Source organism: Phymastichus coffea, unplaced genomic scaffold (genome assembly GCF_024137745.1).
Source record: "Phymastichus coffea isolate CEN01 unplaced genomic scaffold, Cenicafe_Pcof_1.1 PCOF00293, whole genome shotgun sequence".
Taxonomy (NCBI): domain Eukaryota; kingdom Metazoa; phylum Arthropoda; class Insecta; order Hymenoptera; family Eulophidae; genus Phymastichus; species Phymastichus coffea.
In genome coordinates, this window is record NW_026707104.1 from 4,131 (window position 1) to 25,107 (window position 20,977).

At 40.1% G+C, this 20,977-nt stretch overlaps 3 protein-coding genes across 6 annotated transcripts; 1 reads left to right on the top strand and 2 right to left on the bottom strand.

Moving 5' to 3' along the window:
* Positions 1 to 6,665: 6,665 nt before the first annotated feature.
* Positions 6,666 to 8,526, bottom strand: LOC131674746 (chymotrypsin-2-like). The gene is made up of 7 exons (XM_058953585.1): positions 8,277 to 8,526; positions 7,888 to 7,962; positions 7,623 to 7,770; positions 7,435 to 7,546; positions 7,153 to 7,308; positions 6,943 to 7,095; positions 6,666 to 6,876 (listed from the first exon to the last, which is right to left on the bottom strand). The coding sequence occupies exons 2-7, from the start codon at positions 7,940 to 7,942 to the stop codon at positions 6,709 to 6,711; spliced, it is 792 nt and encodes a 263-aa protein (XP_058809568.1). The 5' UTR covers positions 7,943 to 7,962; positions 8,277 to 8,526; the 3' UTR covers positions 6,666 to 6,708.
* A 422-nt stretch (positions 8,527 to 8,948) lies between these two features.
* On the top strand, positions 8,949 to 12,195 carry LOC131674744 (glucose dehydrogenase [FAD, quinone]-like). Its single transcript, XM_058953582.1, has 3 exons — positions 8,949 to 9,199; positions 10,423 to 10,731; positions 10,797 to 12,195. Exons 1-3 carry the CDS (start codon positions 8,990 to 8,992, stop codon positions 12,081 to 12,083), a joined length of 1,806 nt encoding a protein of 601 aa, XP_058809565.1. The 5' UTR covers positions 8,949 to 8,989; the 3' UTR covers positions 12,084 to 12,195.
* On the bottom strand, positions 12,192 to 20,632 carry LOC131674743 (ATP-binding cassette sub-family C member 5-like). Of its 4 annotated transcripts, XM_058953579.1 has the most exons (21): positions 20,373 to 20,632; positions 20,155 to 20,302; positions 19,856 to 20,089; positions 19,622 to 19,795; positions 19,413 to 19,560; positions 19,188 to 19,336; positions 19,007 to 19,117; positions 18,804 to 18,943; positions 18,274 to 18,738; positions 18,087 to 18,213; positions 17,840 to 17,991; positions 17,502 to 17,775; positions 17,184 to 17,430; positions 16,967 to 17,120; positions 16,750 to 16,878; positions 16,397 to 16,673; positions 16,091 to 16,259; positions 15,845 to 16,025; positions 15,592 to 15,778; positions 15,256 to 15,526; positions 12,192 to 15,160 (listed from the first exon to the last, which is right to left on the bottom strand). In XM_058953579.1, the coding sequence occupies exons 1-20, from the start codon at positions 20,516 to 20,518 to the stop codon at positions 15,269 to 15,271; spliced, it is 3,870 nt and encodes a 1,289-aa protein (XP_058809562.1). In that variant the 5' UTR covers positions 20,519 to 20,632; the 3' UTR covers positions 12,192 to 15,160; positions 15,256 to 15,268. The 4 variants fall into 4 exon arrangements, with proteins under 4 accessions (XP_058809562.1, XP_058809561.1, XP_058809563.1 ...); XM_058953578.1 differs by lacking the exon at positions 12,192 to 15,160 and having other exon boundaries at positions 15,194 to 15,526; XM_058953580.1 differs by lacking the exons at positions 12,192 to 15,160; positions 20,373 to 20,632 and having other exon boundaries at positions 15,194 to 15,526; positions 19,856 to 19,970; positions 20,029 to 20,089; positions 20,155 to 20,217.
* Between the last annotated feature and the right edge of the window lie 345 nt (positions 20,633 to 20,977).

A 20,977-nucleotide genomic window follows, 5' to 3' on the forward strand; every position in this document is an offset into this window, starting at 1 on the left:
AATGTCCGAAAGTAGCTTGCCAGAGCCACACTTGTCAAACTCAAACAATTGCTACATTAAGAACTACATTGACTTCCTAATGTACACGTGGAAAGATTGTTGAGATTCATCCTAAGCCACATTAAGATACGATTAAGACACGATGGGGCAATTATGAATGAAAAACTGTGGATACATTCTGTCGGCTGAAAATCAAAAAACCAAACCTTTAAGAATACAAGTCGCCTGATGCACCCATCGGAAACAGTCATTGGAAAAATGTTGGCATCGTGCGGCACGTAGAGGTGCGAGGCGTGGAAGTTTTGGCCTCGCGCGGCGCCGCGGCGTGGAAAAAGGAAACGTGCCGAGTAGCGCTAATTCGACGGAGTCGTCGCTGAATAGAGGAACGTTTTCGCGCGCGCGCGCGCGCGCCTGATGGCTCCTTTCAGTAGGACTCGCGCAGACTCTGCCGTATAACGACCGGAACCCCCCAGCTCGCGATAACGGCGCCGACGTGAGTTGTATTCCCGCAGCGCCGCCTGCCCTCTCCCGGATCATTTTCTTCCAGATCATTGCATTTTTTCATCTGCGAGACGGAGTGCTCGCGTTGTTTTCCTTCCTCCCGGCGCCGAAAAGAAAAGAAAGGAGAAAAAAGGCCGAGTGGAAAGGCTCGAGTGGCCGCAGCCGAGGCTGGCCAATCGATATATCCAGCACACGTGTCCTCGAATAGCTTCTAATAGCTGCCCGATTCCAGATAAACCCATTGTTGACGCGTGAAATTGGAAACTTCCATTCTCCGACCCGGCCAAGACGACGACAACGAGTATTGTGTGCGCGCGCGCGCGCGCGCGTGTGTGTGTGTGTGTGTCGATATTTCATCTGCTAGCTCTCCTTTCTTCTCTCCTCTTGGCGCACGTTTTCGATTCCGCCGTCATTTCGCACTCGCAATCAGTGCGCGCGCGTCCGCCTGTGCCCGTATCAATTAGTCATTAGGCTGCGAATGATTAACTGAGCGGCGAAAACACAACGACAACTTGCAGGCCGGGCGAGAGAGCTTAATCTAATGACGTTTCGTTGAGCGCGCATGTAGGACCTAATCGTGCCTCTAGTTATGCCTAGTTACGATTTGATTTTAACGACAGCTGTGCGTACCCTCGCTCCCGTCAATTTGCAATTCATGCGCACACTCGCCGAACCGCGTAATTATACAATAATACACGGTGCCCACGAGGGCAACGAGCAGCGCCGATGATCGATGAGAGCTCGTTCGGGAGAATTTGCGCGAATTTTAAAACTGAAAATTCCGCGTCGTCTTGCGAACGGTATCCGCCCGCTTGATGCGCAGAGCGTCCGACAGCGAATATTTCCGCGAGCTCACTCTCTGTTATTCAGGGCCTGGGGAGGCTCGTGCACTCCGATAAAAAGCGAGAAAAAAGGGGGCGAAGGGAGGACGAGAGCAAGCGGGGCAGCGAACCTGTCGTATCGATCGTCTCTCCAGTGCGAGAGCCAGCGCAAAGGCAAGTTCAGGGTCGGATAACGTCGTCGTCGTCGACGGGCCTTCGGCGGCGTTCCGCGACTACCTCGCACTCGTTATAGTCTCAAGAGGATCATTTTTATTTTTAGCCTCTTTGCAATCCTTTCATTCGGCTACTTTTCCCGTTCACGCTTTTTCGCACGTTGCAGGTTTGATGTCGGGTGGTGTCGCACTAAGTTTTTCTGACGATAGCAAAGTATTTTAGCGTTAACTTAAACTGATAGAGGATTTTATTATTCGTTTATTATCATATTAGCGGAATAATGTATTTGTTTGTGATTCCTATCATTAGGTTGTTGAATGTGGCATCAGCGGTAATCGATATTTACAATAATAGATATCATTGCAACGTAATCTGGCGTACGAACAAGTCCAGTCTACGAAAGATCGCGTTACATCAATGTTAATTAAAACGAAGCGATATCCAGCACTATTGAAAAGTGCATGCTTGCGCCCACTAATTAAAACGACCGAGAATTGTATTATCCGGCAGTGGCAAGTCGCCATTATTATTATTATTATTGTTATTATTATTATTATTGTAGCCATGTCGAGCAAGTTCGTGACGTGCGCGTGCGCACTAATTGAATATATACTATACTTGGGCCAAAGTAAATAATGCAGTATTGATTGGACAAGCCATCGTCGTTGCGGTACGCAAAATCCTGAGCTCAATCACAACGGACCGAGTAAACGTATCATGATTTTTTTCCGCGGGAACATGCTGCGACGCATTTTCTTCGATGCCTGCGCGTAAACAATTCATTTCGTGCCACTGTGCGACTCGCCTATATATATTTCAGTGTCGATTTAATTTGCGCACTCGGAATATTTTACCAGCGAGAGAGAGAGAGAGAGAGAGAAAGAGAGTGTCATGCCGGCATTTGTATGCGCATTACAAAGCGCTCGCTGTGCTACGCAGCCGCGAGAGAGATATCGACGAGAGATAACGCTCGGCGAGGCACGAATTTTACTTGTGTGCTGGCAAGCTTTTTTTCAAAGGGGAGGCTTGTTTCTATTGAGATTTGTAGAGTGAAATAATTTTTGCGATCCTGAGTCTATTTTGAACGATAGGTTGGCTTAATAGATTAATGTTAATTTGATACAGTCAGGTGGATTATTTGTCAATTCATTTTTACTATTAAATTGAACCGGTTTAATCTTTATATTTTAGTTAATCTTCAATTGCATAACAGAAAAATAAGTTTGTTGCTTGTTTCTTATGTTAAAAAACAAATTTCTTATTTCTTTATTTTCACTTTTAGAAGAAATTACTTGTCTCGATAAAAATGATAGTCTTCACAAAATCACGATAGAAATATAATTGAAGGTATTAGTTACAATATATCATTTTGAGAAATCGAAAATGTAGTGGTCATTCCTAAGTTCCATGTTACATCATATAGACGGATAAAGAGTCATTCGATTTGTTTATATATAATAAAGACTGTAAATAAAGATTTGTATAATTTTAATGGGAATATGTTTGGAAATTTATTGATAATGGAAATTTGATGTATTTCGTTTGCTCTTAATTAGAAAAAAGAGTCGTCTAGCTACTTTTGATTAGGAGATGTGCTAAAATATTTATCAAAAGAGTACATATTTTTAGCAATAAGACATGAAATTTTTTAAATATTGTACTCTACGAGATAGTCCTCGTTCGATGCACGTGCACCCAAGAGCAAATGGAGCATTTGAAAGAAAGTCAGTTGATTGATTTCATGTAAAAGCCACAAAATGAGTAAAAAAAAGTAAATTAGAATCGAAAAGCAAGAGGAAACCATTCCGTGTTGATAAGGTTTTTATGCTTTATATACACTCGCATAAATTAACTGAAGAGGGAAAGAGAGAACGAGAGGGAGACGTAGAGAGTAGTGGAGCGCTTTTCGAAAGTATAATAAGTTAAATTCGAAACGCGAGGGTGACGTAGAGGCTTTTGCAAATCTTCAATGTAACATTGCGCATTAGCCACATTTGCAAGTAGCGCATGCAAATTGCGCCTCGACATACACAAGCACCGCGCCTTTGCCGTGCTTAACTAATTCTGTTTTAGCCACGCGCATCTCTGCCAAATTCCATGATGCGCCCGGCTTTTTTGAATGCATCGACATGCACATTGCATTTGCAGCTTGAAGAGGGCCGGCGGCGTCCACTCGGCCGTGTGCTGCGACGAGAGGCAACTAATTTTCGAATGAGAAAGGGACCGACTGGGCTGCGTTTGTTCGTTAGGCGCCGTGTGAGCGCGCGGACCAAGTTGCGAGCTCGAACCACGCCAGCGCGCCAGAGCTCTCGTCGCTCTGCCCTCCGATCGCAGGAGCGCAACGAATTGAGTCCGTGAGCGATGCTCGGCAACGGGCGATCGATTTATAGACGCCCGGCTTGTGCCCGTTTCGGTCAATCCCATCAAAGATTCGTGGCCGTGCGCCGAAATTCCGGCGACCGCAGAGCTCTAAAATACCAAATGTAATTTGCTTTCATAGCTCTGATCGATGCACCTCGCGCCAAGCCAAGCAAATTTATTCCCAAGCACTCGGCGCGTATATCAATAGGCCTCGTAAAAAGCCCGTAAAAAGGGTTCTCGGTCGATGTGTAAACGCGCGAGGCTTGGAAAAGCGTAATTTCCTCGTTTAAACGAAGAGACGGGCGCGGCCCGAAGAAAGAAATTTTCGGCTTCCAGCCAGAAGTCCCCCGTCGCATCTGTTGGTCGCGCTGACAAATGTAATGTAGCTTTAATCGCGATACAAGCTGCCGGCCGGCGGCGTTATTTACGAGGCCTATACGGTCGCATGCCAAAAGGAGAGCGGCCCTCTGCTCTCGATGAATACTATCATCGCGCCGTGCCGGCAAATTGAATGAGAGAGAGAACGCGATCCAACGAGTTTTTTGGCAAGGCCAACGATGCGCCCCCGAGCTTCGGTTTTATTAATGCGCCTCGTCGTCGTGTCGCTGTTTAGGCGGGTGTGTCCTTCGGCTACGTCCTGGCTGCGACCGTACGCGCACGACTGGCGCGCTCTCCTCGAAATTTCGTTTGCGTTCGCGTCGTCGAACGCTGCGAGCGTCGCAACGGCGGAAAGCCGCTGAATCGCTAAATCGAGCAGCTCGTCGGATTATGGAAAGTCCGTCGACGCCAAGGTCGGCGTGGCCGAGGAAAATTGTGGGAACCCGTGTGGGAAGCTCGCGCACACGGGCGCACAGCTAGGCATAAGCGATAAATCGCGGCGGGCAGGAAGCTCGTTCCAGCCCACATTGGCAGGAAGAGCAGCAGCGAAGAAACGGACGAGCCTTTCCGCCAGTTTGTCATTACGCGCGCGTTTTATTTATAATAATTGCTCCGAAACAGTTAAGCCAGCGCCTTCGCCCTGCCGCAGCCCCTTTCGCGGCGCTGAATTTATGAAGTCGCCGCTCGCGCGGATTCCTTGGAGGCCGTCCAGGAATTCCCCAGTTTGACGCTCGTCGCCGGGCTCCGGGCCTACATCAGCCGAGAGGATGGCGGCCATTATTTCAGCGCGCTATGACAGCTGCGCCCTTTTTATTGCCGCGAGTCGCTAAGTGTCTCGCGCACGCGGAGTCGGCGACGGCTGCGAGAGGATTCTCGGGACGCTTGCGGAGCGCCGCGATCGAGCGCCGTGAGAGAGCGGTGGGCGACGCGCGGCGCGCGGCGCGCGAGGGATAATTGTATAGAGCGGGTCCATTAATAACCGGAGTGAAAAGCGAGCGCGCGGCACCGAGGGCAGCGGGGCGCAGCCGTAAAGTAACAAAGTAGGCGCGCGAAGCCCGGAGCAGCGGCGCTCTCTGTGTCGCGTGCCTGGGGAATTTCAGCTGCGTTTCAGAAGCGCCACTGCTCTTCGTCGCGAGCAGCTCAAATAATGCCGACAGCGCTGTGTTTGTGGGCGTCGCGACTCGGTCCTCCCCTTTCGTGTACTGTCCTGTGTTCGTTTAGCAGAATTTTGGAATAGATAAATTGCGCGCGCCGAGGCCGCCGGGGAAGAATATTATCTGGCGCGTTCCTTTTTTCGTCAGTCGGATCTGCATAGGCGACACGAGAGAGGGAGAGGCAGCGAGCCTTTCGCCTTTTCCGCCGCTTTCGCTCGCTGGGCGGCTCGCATAATTTCTTGGCTAGCGACGCTGCCAACACTGCCTCCCCCTCCCGCCGCCCTTTCTTTTTCCGGCTTTCCATCCCCTTTCGCACTCGCAGACACTTTGCGGGTATAAATAACGCGACGGCTCTCTCTGTCTCTGATATATAGGCGCTGAATTATCCAATTATTGCCCAGCTGTGCTCTCTTTTCGCTATTTATCGGCGCTCCTACAGCGACCATCACTGTTACTCGCTTTGACAATTCTAGCAGCGAGATTACCGCAGCCGACGTGCTTTAGCGCGCTAAAGAGGAAGGATATTAAGCCGCGCGCTGGCGTGTCTGATCTGCCAAAGATTTACGAGGCGCAGCGTCGGCGGCACCGGCACCGGCGGCGGCGGCGCAGCGCGCGTGGCGCCTTAATTATGTAAGTGCGGATGGTACGCGCGAACGCCTGTGCGTATCAGACGATACTCGCTCCCCGTGCAATTAATAGGCGCGACTGCTCCGCGCTAAGCATTGCATCAATTATCGCCGAGCAAAGAGAAGAAAGGCGCACGCGGCCTCGTAAATAAATGCGCGCGCCGATTAATCAAGTCCGTGGCTGCGCGAGGCTTTGAAATAATGGCCCAGGAAATGCAGAGTGGCGAAACTGCCAGCGAATTTACAGCCAACGTTTGGCTATCTCGCAATTAGCCCCAGTGCCGCTCACTCGCTCGTCCAGCGCGCCGCCTGCGATTAATTAATCGATCGACGACGACGACGACGACGACGACGACGACGACGACGACGACGACGACGACTACGGACGCCGTGCATACATGTCAAGTCCGTGCCAGAGATACACTTACGTAGTTACGTGCAGTGTATGCGTGACTGATGCGACGTCTAGACGAGCAGAGTGTATTGCCGATTGTCCCGCCCACATTCTTATTTACGAAAGCGGCAGAAATACAGCGCCATGTGCCGCCGATCTTCCGTGTACATATATGGACACTTTTTCATTTTTTGCGCGCGGAGGTTGGACAGCTTACGATCGACAACAATTTTGGAATCCAAAAGACACGTTTCTTTCTCAAATTTTATTTTAGTCAATGATCTTCTTCATTTTGTATTTCACCATGATAGTTTGTCAGAGTGAAACTGCAACTGTTTCTCGATCCACGACAAATACCTTGAAACTCTAGTGTAAACGTCAGGCAGGTATACACCGCAAAGTCCATGTCCGTAAGACGCAACTCCAATTTGCCTGTTTTCGTAGACTAGAGGTCCTCCTGAGTCACCCTGACGAGAATTTAGGCGTAAACTCGCACTGACATTAGAAGAGGAAAATAAACGGAAAAATCTTACGATGCAAGCGGCGGTTCTGTCTGGTTGGTGAATGCTACCGCCAGTACAAATTTGATTGTCCATCACCGTTCGCCATAGTTGTCCGCATTCATTTTCGCCAATGACTTTCAACGAAGCATAGTACAACCTAGACGATGTCAATCCTCCGCGAGGCTATGATTCGTAAAAATAATAATTTTGATGAACGTTACGATGGTTTCGTCAACTTACGCTTCGAATTCCCCATCCCGATAACGTTGCCGAAACGTTCGCGTAATCATTCCATGGGTCTGTCGCTAATTTGATTGGCTGCACGTGCTTTGTAAACTGTATATCTTTGCTGAGACGAATAAGAGCAATGTCATTCGAAACCCTGTTTCTCCTTTGCTGAAATGTTGGAAGAACTTACGCTCGTTCAGCAATATTGAGCGATTGAGACGGTTATATTTGCGTCCCGCATACTCATCTAGATAAGCAAAACTCATTGCATTTTATACAAATAAAATTACTTACACTCACAACGAAGTTGCTATGTTTAATAAACTTCTCGTAATTGTACCTCGTCCCATTCAAACCAGTTTTGTAAATAGCCCCAACAATTGCGTAAGCATGACTTGCGTAAAGTCTGAGTAAAAGAAAAGATACATGACTTTTAGATATACCAGGCTTTTCACGTGATTGCAACAATGTTGGTTTCGAACCTGCAGTGTGCTGCGGTAAGAAGCCATCGCTTGTGAATAATCGAAGCTCCGCATGCACCAGTCAAATCATCGGTAATGTAAGCTTGATAAGGAAATTGACCCACATCTGCAGGACTGCCGTTCATAATTCGTAGCTGGCCTGCTACAGCTGAAAATTATTCAGCCGGAATAAACGAAGCTCACCACTGATCGTTGAGCTCGTGCATTAGTACTACAAACACATGTATGTATGTGTGCAATTGTTTTCGATTGTCTCAACGTATACCTCGACTGTATCCGATGATCCATGATAATAGTAGAACCAGTGTGAATTTCTTCATTACTCGCGAAAAGTGCTTTCCTTCAAAAATACGTCATTGGAGTTATTAAATACATAATGCAATACGTTAAAAAGTACACATTTCTGAGGTCTAGAATTACGAACATTTGTTGTTTGCTGAGGCTTATTTGGGATACGTGGTAACAAAAAATAATAAAAATGCTCGTGAAAGTTAAAAAATTTCGCAGGCACTATTTTTTTGATAATTTTACACTATTGGGCAATGTGAAAAAGTCCCAAAATAAAACGCCACCTTGTTTGCTTATAACTTCAACTGCACTCTATTTATAATTCTTAAAAGTGATATGTAAAGTAAAAATAAAAAGTTTCAATACCTTCAAATGCTGCGTATCTGTCAATACTTCTACTGTTTATATCATTTTTTGCAAATGTTGTAACTTGTTGTCAGCTTAAGTTATGTGCAAAGGAACTCAAGCTTCATTTTATTGATTTTCATTTAATAGCGTGAAAATGTCGAAAAAATAGTTGCTGACAACGTTTTTAAAGTTTACGAGTGCTTTCCGTCACTATATACTTTGTATAAGAAGAGAAAAAAACTGGTAATCCTAATGAGAAATAAACTGTTGCGACTCTAAGCCTCAGAAAAGTGATTTTTTTTTATGGGTTTCGTTATATATATATATTTACAGAAAATTATCTGTTTTCATAACTGTCGCTACTCGTAAAATATTATCCCATAATTTGCAAAGAACTCAAAAACGATGACACATGTTAGCTTTTATTGCCAAAGATGGATTAACCCAACGTTAAAGGCGAGTGTTATCTTAGTCTAATATTTGTCCACTTTGTCACATGTATGTAAATTATATAACTATGCAAAGTTAATTAATTAATATATAAACAGCTTAAAAACTGACACCCAACTTATCTTTTTATATCGCCCTGCTTCAACACTTAAGATTAATTTCTCCGACGTTGAATCTGGCGAATAAGATAGCGTAGCCTAGTTTTTTCAGTCAGTCGCAATCCAGACAGGCTGCGGAAATCCTGTTCTTCATTCAAAAAACACTAATCTTTTAAAATCAAAATGTCTTGGATACCTAATAATTATACTGGAGCCTGTCAAGCGGAAGTATTAACTTTTTACGCGTTATTGACACAATATCTTGGATTTTCCTATGACGCGAAGTTCATTGAACCAACAGATCATCAAGATCAATACGATTTCATCATCGTTGGTGCTGGAAGTGCTGGTTGTGTTGTTGCTAATCGATTGAGCGAGATTGCGAACTGGAAGGTACATAGATATGAGTGATGTCCCTTCACAATCGATTATCCATTTTTCGTAATTTTAAAATATTTTTGATAATTAGTTCAAAACTGATTTCTTTGAATATTCTAACCGATTATGCATTTTTCCTAATTTAACGTCTATCTTAGAGTTTCTTTGACTTATCTATGCAGCTAAGATAGTTAAGGGGCCCAGATTAGGCTAATCAGGAAAAATGTAAAGTCTTATTTATTGTCATATATAATTAATCCTAATAATAATATTGATTTGAGACTTTTTTCATCCTAAAATACTTGATAAACGCTTTTATTTTCTTTATTATGGATATAAAAATCTCAAATTTACATTTCACAAGTTACTATTTGTATAATATCTTATTTTCATATTGGAAGGATTTGTGTGTTTCGTTGGAATCTTTTTTTTTTTTTGTAATGACTGAATTACTTTTTTAATACAATTTTCTTTATATTTCACAAGTAGGTTTTTCGAATTTTATTAAAAAAATTTTTTATTTCCAGAAAAATCATTTTTTAAAATGAAAAAATAGTTCCACTCATTCCCAAGTACATATTCTAGCATAGAAAATGAGTCCTTTCAAAATGATTTTTGTTCGCTCTAATTATGAGAACAACATGGAAAACTTAATTTTTTTCATATAAATATAAGGTTATGAAATATGAAAAAATAAAAAATAAATAACATATTATGTAAACGAAAACTTTCTGGAGTTTAGATTTGAGATTATGAGATGCATGATAAAGAAAATAATAGCACTTAATGGAGATTCACTTAAAATGAAAGACTTTACAAGTCGATAAATTTATTATCATGATTATTAAACGATAGACTTTCAATTTTCTCTGTTCAAATGTATCTAGCTTCTTCGAGTACATATAATAAAACATAATAAAACACAAGTTAACAGTAAGTTATAATATTATAGTAATAATTACTTATACTTATATGGTGAATACATTTGGACTTTCAGTCGAGTTAAATGATTCTGTTGAATAGGATTTTTAAGAAAAACGATTTGACAAATTATGCATAGTGATTTTCAAAAATTTAGATTCAATTTTGATCCTGTTACATAAGATATGATAAAAAATGCTACCGAAACAGTAAGAATTTCTTGTTGGATCAATTTTCATAAAATTCGAACTTATCCGTTTCTTCCGAGATGTCACTGAATGCCTTATACTGAAATTCTGTAAAATGGAAAAATCCAGATATTACTATTAGAAACTGGTGACGAGGAACCTGCGATAACGGGTATTCCAGGATTATGGCCAATTTTGAGGACAAGTAGCATAACATATGGTTACACAAGTCAACCAGAACCTGTGATATGTAGTGCTGATAAAGACAGATCATGTAGTTTAGTTCGGGGAAAAGTCATGGGTGGATCAAGTTCTATCAACGACATGGTTTATTCCCGTGGCAATAAGCAAGACTTTGACGACTGGCAGAACCTTGGAAATGAAGGTTGGAGCTTCGACAGTGTTTTGAAGTACTTCAAAAAATCCGAGGATATCAGAGTGAGTTTCTACAAGCAAATATGTAACGGTTATATTATTACATTTTTCATTGTACAATATTTTAGATTCCCGATGCAGATTTAAAATACCACGCTACTGGTGGTTATGTTAAGGTTGAAGAATTTCCTTATATTAACAAATACAGCGACGTAATTATATCAGCGTGGAAAGAGCTTGGCTTGAACGAAATCGATTACAATACCGGATTTCAAATCGGCACTGCAAAACAACAATACACTTCTATTCGTGGTAGTCGTTTAAGTAGTAATGGAGCTTTTTTAAGACCTATTCGCGGTAGAAGACCTAATCTAACCGTCTCGCCAAACTCTCGTGTAACTCGGATAATTATAGATCCAGTGACGAGAACTGCAACTGGAGTGGAGTATCTCGATTTGAAGACAAACAAGATGAAGAAAGTCAAAGTAAGTAAGGAAGTGATTTTATCAGCTGGTGCCTTTGATTCTCCAAAGCTATTGATGTTGTCTGGTATAGGACCAGCTGATCATCTTCGAGAAGCAAATATCGATATAATTCAAGATGCTCCAGTTGGACGTAATTTGCACGAGCACACCATTGTGCTGCCTTTTACTTTTGACCTGAAAAATGAATCTAAAACTATGTTTAATTTACCTAGGATTCAGAACGATTTGATGTATTGGATGAGTACCCACGAAGGTAGACTGGCTGCTACTGGAATGCAAACGACAATTGCCTTCTTACAAACATCTTTTGAGAAACGCCATGGTGTTCCTGATGTTCAAATTGGTTTTGCCGGAACCTTATCCGATAACAAATGTGCAAGTGGGATTTCGTCAATCGCTACGTCATATTTTAATCGAGTAGGCATGTATGTTGTTCTTGTAAAGCCTACGAGTCGTGGTTATGTGAGGTTGAATTCCACAGACCCACTGTGGAGTCAGCCATTGATTTTTCTCAACAGTTTAGTCGAATCCGATGACGTTGAAAGATTTATCGAAGGAATGTTACATGCTCGAAAAATCATCAAAACTCAATCGTTCAAAACCCATGGTTTTATCAAAGTGAAAAACGAACCGTGCGGAAATTTCAACGACAGTACGAGAGAGTACTTCGAATGTTTAATTAAAAAGACATCGTGGACGAGTTATCATCCTGTGGGGTCATGCAAAATGGGTCCTAAATCTGACGAGGATGCCGTGATTGATGTGAGACTCAAAGTTTATGGTATCAATGGATTGAGGGTTATCGATGCCTCGGTAATGCCCGCAATTACGAGAGGTGGCATCAATGCGGTTGTAATGATGATTGGCGAGAAAGGCAGTGACATGATTAAGGAAGATTGGATGACCGATGCTGATTGGGTGTATGGATAACTTCAATAAGTGTGGTTTCACTTGTTTTGTGATTATAATTATTGGTTGTAATTACTTTGAATAAGTACAAAATATAGAAATTTTTCAAAAGAAGCTTTATTTCCAGAATTGAACTGCTCTGTTATTTAAAACGTTCAAGACGACATGTAATATGTGCGCGCGACAGCAGGAAGATATTACTTCCACACTCTAACTGTTCATACATCAGAGAAAACTTGCATAATTCTAGATGAAGTTTGGCATGATTTAGCGGCATGTCTCGAGTTTCAGGTCTCCAACACATATACACACACTAAATACAAGGAGGAACGCACACATTTTCGTCTCACGTAGTTCCCAAAATTTCCATACTGCTTCTTGAATCATTTAGTTCGGAACGCGCAGACACGACTAGTGTAACGTAAAATTTCGTAGCCAGCATGTTCATTCAATGGTGTACGAGTAATATGTAAATTTTTCGAATTGTCGGTAGGGAAAAAAATACGTTGCTATTGCTGGTGATACCATGTCGTCACGTGCAAACGAAGCTCAATGTGGATATATATGTTTCTCAATTTCTCTCTCTCTTTTTCTTTCTCTCTCTCTCTCTCTCTCTCTCTCTCCCTCTCTCTACCCGGCTCATAACGCTAATTAACGGATTCAATATTGTGGGAACGTGATCAGAAACGCAATTCAACGCTTGGAATTCGTTACTCTCGACATTTTTCTGCGTTGCTACATTCAGGCTACTACGGCGAATAATAAAAGAAGTGCGACTTTCCTTTGTTTTGCTGCTACCGCTTTATACAGCACGAAAGGAACGTCTGCTCATAATTTTCTTCACGCAAAATAAACTCAATGCTCTGCAGCCGCGAGATAATAAGATTCCATTTCTTTCGTTCTCTCTCTCTCCCTCCCTCTCTTTCGTTTCTTTTTTTCTTCCCGGTAGTGGTGGATAATAGTAGGACGGAAAATCAGTGCTTTTACGTGTTCTACTGAAATGAGATGTCGTAAGGTAAAGCTGGTTAGTTATTAATATAGAATTTTAGAATTTTCTGGAATTCATAGAAAGAAAATAAAATTCTATCAACCGCGAAACAAGGCAAATATTCATGACTTTATTTACGAAATGTTAGGACTGTTTGTCAACAGCTTACGGTAAATCAATGTTTTACATCGCTAGCGAATCTAATTTATTTTGTTTAAATCCAGGTCGACATCGTACGGGAAAACCATATTCCACGGGAGCAACTCGGTAGTGATAAAATCGCGATTGAATTGTAATTAACTGGCAATTCAAATGTTATTCGTATAAACTGAGTGTGCAGCAGCAACCGAATTTCCGTGCTAATCCAAACAGAAATGTATTTACACTGTAGTCGAAATCATTCGAATGTTTTGTACTCGCCATTTGGCGCACGACTTTTTTTCTCTTCCCTTTATTTGTTTACAGTCGCCAGACACACAAACTTTGTTCACCCATAGGCGTTGCATGTAAATATTTTTCTTTCACATCGAAAAACAATTTTAATTCATTCTGTTAACTTCTGGGCTTACTTTTCTTTTTTTCCATCTTCGTTGTTTTTTTCCTTTGGGTATAAGGGAAACTTGATATGATGCTTAAAATGTCAAAGAGTGTGGAGAATAACGTTTTTCACATGATTGATAAAATATCTTTTGTCGACATTTATTGGACGCTTCATTCGACTTGCTATTTATGATGCGTGGCTTTGTTGTACTAAAACAAATAGAACTCCTTTGATGATGGGTCGTTTCACCAGAGAGACAAAACTTTTGACTGTGAATTGTCGCTGGAATTGCCTATTAATACTTCTACATTCACTCTACAGCAGTTATATATACCAACAAAAGAGCTGAAAATATATTTATTTGGCATTTCTTTTTTGACAGAAATTATATATTCGTAGTTACCGAACCATAAATATCACGTTATATTGTAAAAGTTTAACACAGTTATAGCAATGCATATTTCTCTTGTGTAAAGTCGAGGGGACAGCAGCTGAGCTCGAGCTTATTTTCTTTTTCGAGGAATTAAAAATAAAAAGGAGGCGGTAAAAAAATTTTTTTTAACATCTTGAACTTATACTTTCCGGCGCTCGCAAACAACTGGAATAATGAGAAACTTTTAATTAAAACGTGGGAGACGGGGCTGCTTCGAAGCGATCCCAGAGAGCGAGACGAAACAATGGAAGAAAAGAAATACGTCGTTAATGGGAATTTTTTAATGCCAGTTTCTTGTTTTTTTCCTTTTTTCTTTCTCATCTTTTTTCCTCTTTGAAACAATATCGGGAAATTCCGCTTTACAGCATTTACAACTCATCTTTTATTCTATATTTCCTGTCAGTATTACATATTAAATTGAAATTGGCTTGAATATTGAATTTGTGAACTATATATATACGTATACTATAAGTATATATTTGAAGATTTAATAGATTGTATTTGGGAATCCTATAGAGTAAGCGAAATAAACGTGTATCTGTTAATGGATTTCAATGAAGTGATTCTCGATAAAGTCAATATTGCCTGAATATAGAGCAAAATGTGCTACATTTCAACTAAAGAGCCAATGCATGTGTATAGTTTATCAATTTAAATTTTCCTATTGATGCTTAGCACGATAATTGTCAGCTTGCTTGAAAGGTTGTATAGAACGAAATATCGACTCAACATAATAAAAAATTTTCAAGTAATTATGCAATCAATATCGCATTATCTACCAAAATGGAAAAAACTTATGCTCTGCAAACCGCAGAATAGATTTGGCCTCATTGAATTCCCATGCAGCAGAAGCTTCTGTAATCCTGAAGCAGGCAGCAGTGGTGGCAGCAGTAGGTAGTACATTGAAAAAGTGCCGGCGGGCATTTGTGCAACACATCCCGTGGGAAGGGAAATTGTACTCGGCGTACAAGGCAAACATTTCCCTAAATGTGCCCACGCTCCTCATATATGCGCTCAGGGCTTTTATTCGTGTGGCGAATATCGATATTAATGTCGTCGTTAGCGGTCGCTCGCTCGCGGTTCACTTTGTTATTGTAATGCCGCGATGTTTGCACAGAGCGCACGAGAGGCTTCACCTACGATAAGAGATAGATACGTGTGGTTCCTTCTCTCTGTTGATACTTTTTATTGATATCATATTATTTTTCTATATATAAAAATATAAACTAACATTGAATTGTCGTTCACATTCTTCGGTTCATTTCTTCGATTTTGACCATTGTCTGTTTCAAATTGGAATTTGGGTCAGCTAACAGTGACGATGGCTTGTCAAATTCTAAAACTCCACGACCATCCATAACGAGAACGCGATTACACGATAAAACTGTCCTCAATCTGCGAGTAATAAGCAAAGCTGTTACATCGGGGAATTCCTTTTCAATTACTTGATGTACTAATCCAGTTAATGATTCAGGCGCTTCGCATTCTTCTAATACTAGTATCTGTAACATTTTTTAAACATTTATTTAGACCGATAACAAAATGTTGTAACATTTGTTCGTCTTACTTTATTTTGACTAAGAAAAGCTCTCGCAAGGTACAGCAGTTGCTTTTCAATTACGTTAAAAGTTTTTCCATCGATTGTGTAATGGAGCTGCGACGCGCAAGCTGCTATTCTATCTTTCATATGTACTTTTTCTAACGAATTCCATAATTCGGCATCTGTATGTTGTTTTTTTGGATCCAAGAAAAACCTATAGTCAATATAAAATGTACTTTTGAATGTGCTGATTTACAGTTATATTTTGTCCAATTGTTACCTAATTGTGCCGTAGAATATTGGATCTTGAGGAACAATAGACAATCGGCTTCTCAATAATTTGATACTTATTTTTGATAAATCTACCTTGTCAATGGTTATTGATCCGCTGTTCAACTCATAAAGTCTGTATAAAGCTAAAATTAAAGCGTTCTCGTCAGAACCGGATAAATTCAATACACCTGAAAATAAGTTAAAGATGTGAGATCATTTGTTCTCAATTAAACAGATTCTGGTATTCATTTACCTATTTTTTCACCATCGCCAACGGAAAATGAAACACAATCTAAAACATCTTCTTCATCGTTATTATTGTATTTTAATACTGCTTTATCAAATTCTATCGTACCCGTCGTTGGCCACTCGAGTTCGGGTAGTACAGTAACAATCTTATCGTTAACTTCGTCAATAAGTATCTAAAACGTTTTTTTTATCGACATCATAAAATATTCAATTCCAAAATTGAACTGGCTTTAATTGCGTAATGACACAAGTACTCGATCACATAATATTTCTTACTATTCAAATTGTATGAGATAAGAAAGATTCTTACCTCGGTATTGCTACAGATATTTTGCACGCTGTGAAGACTTGATTCGATTTTCAAAAAGTATCGCATTCCTATTCGCATGACGTTCGGTATTGTCAGAATATAAATGAATGTTAAACCAGACATTGTTGGTGATATTTCTTTTTCTAAAATAATAATCACAGTGGATGCAACGAGTATAAAAATTGTCGACATTAACTGCAGTCTCACTAATAACCATCTTTCGGATACACCTTTGATGAAGCAACATGCAGTATTTATATCAACTATATTTTGATACCTAGGAGGATTATATTGTGTAAAGTTGATTGTTTCATCATACAAAAATGATTTCAATTATTGAATAGATGAATTACTTGCTCAGTAAGTCAGTTTCTTTCTTGAAAGTACGGATAGTACTCAATCCCTGCATAGTGTTTTCGAGAAACATATTTGTTTTCATTTTCATTTGGTATTCCAAATGTTTGAAATTTTTGCGTCCGATTCTTAAAAATAATAAAGTTAACAAAATATGAGAATATTGTATTCACAAACTCATTCTCATCTGAAGTAGTAGAATGTTTGCATACTAACATGTACATTTTTCCCGTAATATAGAATATTGGACTAGTAAATACAACATAATTGCTGAACCATGGAATCGTACTAATTAGTACAAAAAATGTCGTGATGCCTAATGCCATGTATCTCAAAGTTCTATCTAATTTTAATGGTAGTTGAAGACTGACTGAAGAAACATTTAATTAATATTATATAATAGGATTAGGTTAAACGATTTAAGATCACTTACTATTATACAGGTCATATGAAAATAATTTTTTCATTCTTTTCGATGAAAAATCAAAAATTCTCATCGGGGAGTATACTAATTTATTTATTAATTCGGTATGTACATTACGACCAATCTTAACTGCCGCATATTGTACAGCAAGACTTTGCACTATGCAACCAATAATAATGAGAATAGAACAAAATCCAAACAAATTATGGTAGTACGCAAGAAGATAATATTTGTCGGTGAGCAATAGAACGCTATTCTAGAAAAAATAACCAATCTGATCTTGAAGAAAGTTTGGTTTCTTCGTAACGATATATCTAATTTACTCACCTTACATATCAATTGTATCCACGCTGCAAGACGCCATAAACTAAAAACTTGCATACCTGAGTATATCAAGTATGACATTATTACCGAAAATAGTAAGAAGTAGCTGCCAAGAAATTTGATATATACTAGATAAATCTTTGGTGGTATTCCTTGAGGTTCTGAATTGTCATCATCTTCCTCGTCTTCTTCAATTGATTTATTCGTTGGAAAATCTATATTTAAAACAGATTGTCTACGTTCGGGAGAATAATTTTCCTCTTCTTCATTCAATATACTGAAACAAGAACATCTCTTGTAATCACAAAGTTTTTTCAATGGTGAATTGAAACGATACTAACTCGTCAACATAACCATCTTCTGCATCATCGGTGGCAGCAGCTTTCACCATAGAGGCATACTCTCTCCCCAACCTCATCAAATCTTTATGTCTTCCATGTTCCGCTATTTTGCCGTCACGTATAATGTACATGTAATCGCATCTATCCAAATACTGCAATAAGAAACTGTCTACACACGTGCCACGTTGCATCTCTTTATCGACACAGAACATGACGAACAATCAAGATTGTAAACATAAAAATGTACCTCGAGTTCTTGCGTCACCAGCAAAATGGTTTTTTCAGCCAGTGCTCGAATGATAAGATCCTCGAATATTTCACTGCTGATTTTATCTTCCATCGAACTCAGTGGATCGTCCAAGAAGTATATATCCCTAATGAAAATGTTGAAGTATAGAATATCTCTGCGTTTATAAATGATCACTCTTACAAACCTGTCAGCATAGAAAGCTCTAGCCAAGGCAATTCTCTGCCTGAAGCTCTCTGTAACGTCAACGCCATCGTCACCGACTTCTGTCTCGTCACCATCAGTTAGAGTCCTTATGTCTTGTCTCAATTGACAAACTACTTGTGCCTCGTAATATCTCTTCGCATCATAAACTTCTTCAAATAGAATGTTCTCTTTGATTGTGGCATTGGCAAGCCATGCTTTTTGTCCCACATACGCACAGCTACCTTGCCTCATAAGTTGGCCATTAATCATTTTGATTTGACCTAGTGCCGACAGCAGCAGCGACGATTTACCACTGCTTGGTCTACCGCAGATTCCAATTAGTTGGCCTTTCTTCGCTTTAAATGTTATATTGGTTAATATTTCTATGCGCTTTGGCTCGAATGTCGGCGGATTGAGTTTCAACTTCTCATTCTCAGTGGCGTTGTCTTTATTTATGAATTCATCTCTGAAATAAATAGATTTGAATCCGTTTTTTGCTTGCCCCACACTTATCTCACTAGCTATACTTACTTGGTACGGTTTTTCTCATTTTCGTTAGTTTGTTTTTTACGAATGTCGAAAACAAAAGTTCCATTAACTATAGCTACTGCTTGTGACGGTTCGTAAGGTTTTGTCGGATGACAACTCGTATCTTCCATCAACAAGCCACCCTATCAAAAATTAATAGACAGTTTTAAGCGTTTTTGTTGTATGCGTACTATTTTTTGTAATACCTTGATATTTTTGAAAATTTCTAATGATTCTCTCAGTCGCGATAGGGATGGCTTTATCGATCTAAAAGCTCCATTCATTTGCACCATTATCACCACACAAATAGGAAAAACCTTAAAAATTCGCTAGTTTAAAAAAATTAAGCTTTAGCATTTGATTTATTTCATTTGAGGACGAACATACTATAGAAACTTTCAAGTTATAGCCGACAGTACCATGCAGGAAAAACATCATTATTATAGCAATGACTGGAAGAGCATCCATCGTTGACGAGTTAAGACTTTTGACGTAAGACAGCTTCCAAAGCCATTTGCCTTCCTTATTGCGTATATCTAGGAAAAATCTTTGAATAACATTTTTTTTACTTTTCGCGCGATAAGTCAGAAATTATTGTCTATTCAAACTCACTTGATATACTTTGAATGAAATGCTGTTCCCAGCCATTTATTTTGATTAGTTTTATATTTTCCATTATCTCAACTGTTTTTTGTATTCTTTCTCTTGTGTATTCGTTCGCATTTTCCTCGCAATAGTTTACCAAATATACAAACCAATACTAAAGATAAAAGCATAAAATTTTTTACCAGTTCCACTTGAGAATTTTGAAAATGTTTTACCTGTACAACGTAAAGCACTAGAAATAAAATGAGACCAAGTACGGCTACTGAATTTAACCATAATGAGCTGCAAATCACTACACACAGCGCTACAATCGGACCTACGATTATCGATGCTGCTGAATCAACTGCATGATAAATTTTCTGCCCGTCTTTTGTCAGCATTTCTATAAGCTACACAATCATATTTCAATTTCCAAAACACTCAAAGTAATCCAATTGGAATGCGCATACCTTTCGCGTATTATTCGCATTGACATTATTCAGATGTAGGACTCTTTTGAACAAAAGACTCAGACACACGGACTTGAGTCTTAAGGCAGTTCTCTTATTCATTATATCACCCCAGCTGTAGAGAATCATCTGTAGTAAATCGAAGCCAACAATGTAAACCACCCAGTGCATACCCCAAAAGAAATTATCCTCGACTTTCTCATGGAACTCCAGGAAGTGTCTCAGCATCACCGTCTGACGCATCGTAAATTTGCATTGACATACTTTGAAAAAAAATACTCGACATTGCACTGCATTACCTGCATCGTAAAGTTTATGATCTGCGAACCGACGTTCAATACGCACGAGATAAGAACGCGAAAACACACAAATCTCCATGCGACAAGTGACAACGAGGCTGAGGTTGGACCTCGTAATCGTAACTCGTCATTCCATAAATTTTCAAATCTATAAAAAATAACGATTTTCCAGGTATGTCCCTGACGAGCAGAGCTTACTTACTTATTTTTACACTTACTTTTGTGCATTACAAGAGCAGCTGTCTAACGGCGCAATAGGAGGTAGGTCAGATAAGAAGATCCCTTTTCTGTAAGCTTTCCACAAATATTTCGTCAGCCACGAGGAGAAGACGTAGGAAAAGAAACCCGTACTGTCGATGTTCATTGTCGGTCGATTCGAGTTGGTTCCTATGCACTTTTACACGTACACTCGACTTCTTGGCACATCTCGAAAGACTCGCGTGCGCTTGCTGCGGAATAGTCTCGGACAACTCTCTACCGCCGCTCCGTGTGTTGCAACTTGTGCTACTATAGCGTGCCGCGAGCTTCTCTCTCTCTCTCTCTCTCTCTCTCTCTCTCTCTCTCTCTCTCTCTCTCTTTGATAAGATTATTAATAAGAAGTTTCTACTTGCCTCGAAATACGTTTATTGATAAGGCTTCGTACTTTGCCTTTTTTCTCTCTTTACTTCTTTTCTAGGTATATCTCCGGGCCGTTCGCTACGATAAGATAAGGCTTTTTCCCGAACCATTACTCTACATTTGATGCTTTTCCTTCAAATGAGCGATCGATTATTATTGTATTGGCCTATCGAGCGCGCGCGCATCCTTAACTTTTATTAATGTT